The sequence below is a fragment of the Adiantum capillus-veneris genome, chromosome 20 (genome assembly GCF_014529385.1).
Source record: "Adiantum capillus-veneris isolate H3 chromosome 20, ASM1452938v2, whole genome shotgun sequence".
NCBI lineage: Eukaryota > Viridiplantae > Streptophyta > Polypodiopsida > Polypodiales > Pteridaceae > Adiantum > Adiantum capillus-veneris.
Genome location: NC_140950.1, coordinates 57,582,469 through 57,589,379, shown reverse-complemented (window position 1 = coordinate 57,589,379; position 6,911 = coordinate 57,582,469). Strand labels below are relative to the sequence as shown.

At 40.3% G+C, this 6,911-nt stretch overlaps 1 protein-coding gene across 1 annotated transcript; it reads left to right on the top strand.

Annotated features, from left to right (window-relative positions):
* Positions 1 to 4,541: 4,541 nt before the first annotated feature.
* On the top strand, positions 4,542 to 6,268 carry LOC147432564 (uncharacterized). The gene is made up of 2 exons (XM_086491605.1): positions 4,542 to 5,081; positions 5,203 to 6,268. Exons 1-2 carry the CDS (start codon positions 5,020 to 5,022, stop codon positions 6,134 to 6,136), a joined length of 996 nt encoding a protein of 331 aa, XP_086347731.1. The 5' UTR covers positions 4,542 to 5,019; the 3' UTR covers positions 6,137 to 6,268.
* The last annotated feature ends 643 nt before the right edge of the window (positions 6,269 to 6,911 follow it).

Below are 6,911 nucleotides of genomic sequence, written 5' to 3'. Positions count from 1 at the left end.
GACCCTCCAGAGGCTTATCAGAATCAAAGATACTAGCCACAATCTCAAAAAGGGCTCTTTAGGAACCGAGTCTCATTGGGATGTAGGCCATGTGGCCATGGGAACCACCCCCTATTCACTTACTCTCGAATAAATATAGTCAACTCTCACTTTCTACTACACTAACCCCAAACTATTGTGTCTCCTGATTCATCTCCTTCCCCCTTCTCTCCCTCCCTCGTTTGCACTCACCACTCCGCACGGATCTTCGGTTCCCCTACAATTTGTGGTAACATTCCCGAAGCAAGACCAGGCATGGGCTATTATGACAAAGGCAATGATGGACAATGCTAAACTATGCTTGCAAGGTGGCCAATGGAAAGGGCTTGATATGCACAAGAAGGTGCTTGCCCCTCGATGGAGTTCCTTGAAGCTTGGGGGTACTATGGGTTAGTTAGTTTGGAAATGCAACATAGCATCACATGCCTTATAATGGAGAGAGATAACTAAATACTTTCACAATTCTACAACCCACTAGTCCCCTTGGCTTTCTAAGGCGGGAAGTGTCCATTTGGGCCCATTTTGGAAGGAAGTTTCAAGAAAGATCATTAACAAAGGACTTCGATGATTGGGTCAACTTTGGAACAACATGAGTGGAAGTGGAATGGAACAAACCAAATCCCCTCCAAATTCCACCTCAGTGGGACTGAAAGACTACTGACTAATAGATCGTTAGAATGATTAGAGAGTTAATGGCTACCTGCCTATGAGTCTAGATTCGAGTGGAAAGCATAGCAGCGGCCCACGAATAATCACTTTCTTGAACCGCAAACCAAGGATGTATACAACACCCTTATGGTCTCGTTGGATTGGTTTTACCCCTACGCAAGCAGTGGGGCAAGCAATGGCCGGAATCAAGATGGGTGTCAATGGCTAAGAACATCTGGTGCCCTTAATGGCCTCTTAGGATGAAGGTTTTTCTATGGAAGGTCCTTTGGGAGCCTTACCTATTGGTGTGAAGGTTCTAGCCAAAGAAATTGTTCCAGATAGATGCTCACAATGCAGAATGGATAGTGAGGACCTTCCTTACTTGTTCAAGGAGTGCCTGACAATTTGTGGACTAGCAAGGAAGATTTGCAAATGGGTTCAAAAGACCTAGAAGATTAGTTTCTTCAAGAACGATCTCTTCTTCGGTGGCAAGGCATTGAGTCAAGCGCTACTTATTGGCATACAAACTGCTAAATTCTACTATGTCAAACATGTGTGGAAGGCTAGGAACTATTGGGTCTCCAAGAAACCGCTCGAAACAGCTAGGTTCAATGAGATTATACAAGAAAGCAAGGAAGCAATTGTCGCCATTGGGAAACAGAAGAACTCTGATGAATGGAACAAGGTGATTGGTGCCGCATTGATTGGTTAGTGTTTAGGTCCCTGCTCTGGTTAAAGTTGGTTCAGCTAAGTCTCTTTTTCTAGTGTCCCGAGGTGGCTAGCCTCTCAACAGATGTATCTAGTTTGAGACGTCATGGCTCGGCACAAGAATGACTAGAGTTTATAAATTTTTGGTTATGCTAATATAATCCACTCACCATTGTGAGTTCTGCAATTTTTTTTAAAAACGGTAGTTTATGAATGTAAATAATAGAAATAAATAAAACATGGACATTCAATGGAGAAAATAAATTCCATTTGAAAACGTTAAAAAAGTAATGTAGCTTAACGTTGGCTACATAATGGATTTGGGCTAGTTACGTTTTGTGAGTGTGCATGTAGGGAATGATGCCTTGTGTGTGTGTGTGTGCACTGTTATGTGGGAAATGTTGATTGTATAACTCAAGCATGTGAGTCACCAATGGCCCATGGGCCGATTGCTTTTTTTTTTGCAGAACTCACGATAGTGAGTGATATTGTATTAGACAACTCCAAAAAATTTACATGACAATCCCTGCTCACATCCGAGCCAAGGCATCAAGAGAAATGGACCAAACATATACAACTACATCGGCTGGTTTACAAGACCTGACTTGCTAACAAGGGAACCACCGTGAAACACAAGCAAAGGCTGAGGGAGTCACCCATCTGAGGAGAAAACAAACACCGACCAAGGATGCCAATAGAACAAACAGGCTACCACCCCGCACGCGTTGTCCACCAAGCCGATTGACAACAACAATACCGCCGTAGACACCATCAAAGCTAGTGCCCATGGGCAGATTGCTTAACTTAAGCATGTGCTCGCAGTGAGACGAAATGCTTAGCAATGTGGCATGTTTGTCATTACCATTGACCAAATAGTCTAAGTTGAGACTAAAGTGAATATAGCTTTACCTTTATAAATGAGTATTCTCGTGACACATGAAAGCGGTCCAAGAAAAGTAGTGCACCGTAGATTTTTCGAAGAAGCTTTAGGCCCTTATAGTCAATGATGGTAGTTCTTTGAGCGAACCGTAATTATGTAAGCTCCATGTTCATTTTATTGACTCACAAAAGATAAACTAAAGCCATTGAGTTTTATTCCCACTTTTGAAAAAAAAAAAGTATATAGCGAATTTTTTTCCCCAAGCTCACAATAGTGAAAAAACAAGAATAAGAGTATAGATACCTAATGGCTTCAAAATAAATATATTCACTACATGCATAGTGAAAGGACACACTAAAAAGAAGAAAATGCAAGTGTAATAATGTGCAAACGAACATCTCTCTTTATCTACTAACATGATATGGCAGAAGGGCCCCCTTTTACACGTGTCGCAATTTGCGACTTGAAAGCTAAAGTCCAAAATAAAAAAAAGCTCAGTTGCACGCGATAAAGAGGGAGAGAGAGGCAACCGAAGGCGATCAATCGTACTAATATTAAATTAAAAAAAACACAAGTGTAATAATGTGCAATCGAACATCTCTCTTTATATTAAAAAAAAAGTCTTTTGACTTTCCATTTCTATCTCTCTTTATATATTTTTTTTAAAAGTCTTTTGACTTTCCACTTCCATGGGTGTGTTCGTTTAGTGAACTCACCCTTCACTTATTTCCTTCTGATGTTTCAAAAGGCTTTTTACTTTTTTCAGATTGGGGAGACCTAATGTATGTGTGTATATATATATATATATTACGAAAACAAAAAAGTTGCAATGAAAGACATGCTCCAATCGAGCCATGGCATCTACCAATAACCGACCCACAAATTTCACATTTGCTTAAGATAGCAAAAACAGGCGTTTTGAGTGCAAATCAAGATAGCATGGTTTTTTCACATCCTGCCTCCCAAGATTAGGTCGTTCTTCAAGAATAGGATCTTCTAGGTCTTCCGAATCCATTTTAATCATTATAACAATCCTTTTTTTTTTTTACAAAACTCACAATTGTGAGTGGATAGTAATAAGAACAGAAATGTACACCAATCCTCAAGCTAAACCGAGCCTTGAGGGTCAAAGGATTACAAGTTATCTGCTTGATAGAGAAACCACTCCTACACACCGGCTTTACTTATTACAAGATGTTATAATAATGAACGGGAGGGAATCATTATAACAATCCTGTTGTGAAAGCATGATGGGTCTAGAGTCTAAACTAGTTCTTTAAGTGCCAAGCCAAGGGTCTACAATCCTCCTCCTCCCTAAGTGACACCTGCATGGTATCAAGGACGGAGTTATTTTAGGCATTGGTGAGGAAATCGATGTCTAGGGTTCAAGTCGCGGAGGGTCAAGGGGTGGGTGGGACCCAAACTTGCTTGTTTGTCCTAAATTTAGAGAATTCTCCCAAATTTACATGATTGCATAATTGGACGGCCCTCAAGGCTCAACCCCTCTTGACATGCCTGTGTGACTTAGAGAGGAGAGTTTGCAACACTCCTCAGGGTCGATCCACTCCTGACATGCTCACGTGAGTAAGGGTTTACAACACTCGAGATTCCATGAAGTTTGCACGTTTTTGGCATTCTTGCTTGTGTCTTGCAAGGTGAATTTTAATTTATCTTTTTCACTATAATTATCCAAGCAGCATGGTGAATTTGGGGCTTTCCCACTTTATGATGATCCATGGGAAAGCTTGCATGTCAAAAATCGATATAAAAGGGACCGACGCTATTTTAACATTTTTCGGCGAGGGTGAGACGTGGAGCGAATTGACCGACTTAAAAACTTTAAAAATGGAAGTGGGCAAAATTATTGGAACAAAGAGGAATATACCATTCCTCCACCACCACCAAAAGGAATATGTAGGTGTGACTACTTTGTGAGAAGAAGCAAAGAAGAAAGCTGTCCCCGTTGGGCACGTATAAGATATGCAAAGTGTCAAAAAATAAAAAGGAAGATATGCAAAGTGTAGGCGTCCATCAAGACTAGACGAATCAAAAAGCTTAAAGCTTTTAATAGAAGTTTTAATTTAATCCTTGATGGGTCTTGCTCTCTACATTTGTCTAGATTTGAAGGTTTTAACTTTAATTTACTAACATAATATGGCGGAAGGAGGAGCCTTTTACACGTGTCGCAATCTGCGATCTGAAGGTTAAAATCTAAAACTAAAAAAAGCCCTTTTGCACGCGATAAAGAGGGAGAGAGGGGGGAAGAGAAAGAGGCCGCCAAAGGCAGGCGGACGTACTAGAAGTTTAATCCTTGATGGGTCCATTTTCTCAACATTTGTCTAGATTTTCCAAATATAAGAAGCTTTAGCTTTAATGGAAGTTTATTCCTTGAGTGAGTCCATGTTCTCTACATTTTATCTAGGTTCTCGAATCATAAGAAGCTTTAGCTTTCATACAAGTTTGATCCTCAATGAGTCCATGTTTGCACTCTAGACATAGGGTAAATGTCCCAATAAATGGGGGGGGGGGGGGAGCGTTCCGCTTGTTTAGGGCCGAACGCTTCCCCTAGTATGTGTAGATCCTCTAAATTCATCTACATTCACTCTCCTTCTCTTAGCAACCTATAAATTTCATACACCAACTCAAGCAATGCCTTAATTTGGAATTTGCCTTTCTCTCTGTCTCCATGTTATCCACTCCTTCACTCATGCCTCTCTCTCTTCTCCAAAGACATCCTTAATACCATGCCTTCAAAAAACCCATCTAGTGAGATGTCCTCACACACACCTCGTCCCAATCTTTCAAGGTATGTTCAAGTATGCTTTTGAATTGGTGCTTGTGTGTGTGTGTGTGTGTCTGTGTGTGTTTTGTTGTTGGAAGACATACTTCATACAACTAACCATTTCTTCATTTTTGGGTTCCTGAAGGAGTCTCACTACTCCTTTTTATAACATGCCCTTCTTGTTAGATCAAATACACAATCAAGGCTATGGAGACTCATCGTATCGAGGAATGAGAAGTCCAATGATGATAAGCTCACCAATTGAGCAGAATGAACAGGAACAAGGAGATTCACTGGTTGGTATAGACTCTGCTATTCTCGAGGGTTGCAAGAGGGAAACATACATGCCTAGCCATTTGTCCCATTTGTCCCAAGGAATGAACAGAGGCTCCCACCATGCAGAATGTCCCATTTGCTTGGAGAACTTTGAAACCAATGACAAGATTTTGAGGCTTCCTTGTAATCATCCTTTTCATGTTGATTGCATTGTCCCTTGGTTAAGAAGTAGAAATGACACCTGCCCTTTTTGTAGAGCTAAAATTACTACCAAAAAGAGCTTTTCCTTTGGCGCTCTCCATAATAATGGGACCAGATTTCAAACAAGCCCTTATCCTTATAGTAATGTCAGAGATATCTATGCTAATTATGGGCACATGCCCTTACACATCAACACATTCAATGAAAGAAACTTATCAAGAGGAGTGACGAATGGGCCTACTCGTAGCGATGTCCCCCCAAATTTAGCATACATTATACCATCAAGCAACAATCAGCTATTGTCGTCTACCATGCGTAACCACCATCATATTCCAGTTACTTATAGACCAAATGTAAGAGAAATTCCCATCTCTAGTGGCAGAGGACCATCGAGAGAAACACTTATATCTGATCAACGAGCGTCGACTAGAGAGAGCCTCAATTCTAATCACCTCCTTTCTAGTCAAAGATCAGGGACAACACCACCTATTGTTGACATACCCATTTCTAATCAAAGACCATCCGGATACCCCAATAATTTGATTGGGAACTCTGGAAGCATAAGAAGGCAAAGCAATCATACACATTGGCATGGCAGGTGAAAAATCTTGGTTCCGGTCTTTATGTTTATCTAGTCTTCGTTGCAAATCTTTTGCTTTGAGATATAAGAGCTTGGAACTTTTGACTGAAAATTTCTTTTGGAGAAATGTAAGAGAATCCCATATTCAAGATGATGGTGTTGAATTGCTTATTTCATCATTTTTGTTGGCCTTTTTTTTTTTCCTTTTGGCAAAACTCACAATTTGTGAGTGGATTGTATTAAGCACAACAAAAAATTTACAAAACAGCCTCAAACTCAGGCCGAGCCTTGAGGTGCTGAAGATTATAAAATGGATGTCTACCGCCTCTCACCGAGGCTAAAATTTCTCACAGGTTGACAATGTGGCATGTGTAGCCCTAGAACAGTCTCTCGAGTCTTGCTTGCTTCCTAGCGTATAGATCATCACTCTGCTTTCTTGTATAATCTCTAAGAAGCTTGCTACATCAAGGTCTCCCCATTTTGTTGGCTTTCTAAAACAAGTCCAAGCACATTGGCAGGTGGTTCAAGGGTGTAGCCTTTTGTGTGTATTGCTCACTACATCTATTCTATGGAAAATTACCAAATTACTCCACTAATTTGTGAAAATTCACAAAGTACCCCCTAAAATTCCCAAAATACCCTTGTATCTATTTTGGTTGGATTCTTATAGAGTTTCTAATCTTTATTCTTTTTTGACAATCGAGATCCGTTTTTGAGTGCTTAGCATATAATTTGTCACAAATTACCTGACAAAAAAAAGGCAATTATGTCTAAAAATAATGAAGCATTTCATTTCC

Coding starts and splice junctions, on each gene's coding strand:
- LOC147432564 (XM_086491605.1), top strand. CDS start 5,020: ATGCCTTCAAAAAACCCATCTAGTGAGATGTCCTCACACACACCTCGT. Junction 5,082..5,202: donor CCTCGTCCCAATCTTTCAAG/GTATGTTCAAGT, acceptor GGGTTCCTGAAG/GAGTCTCACTACTCCTTTTT.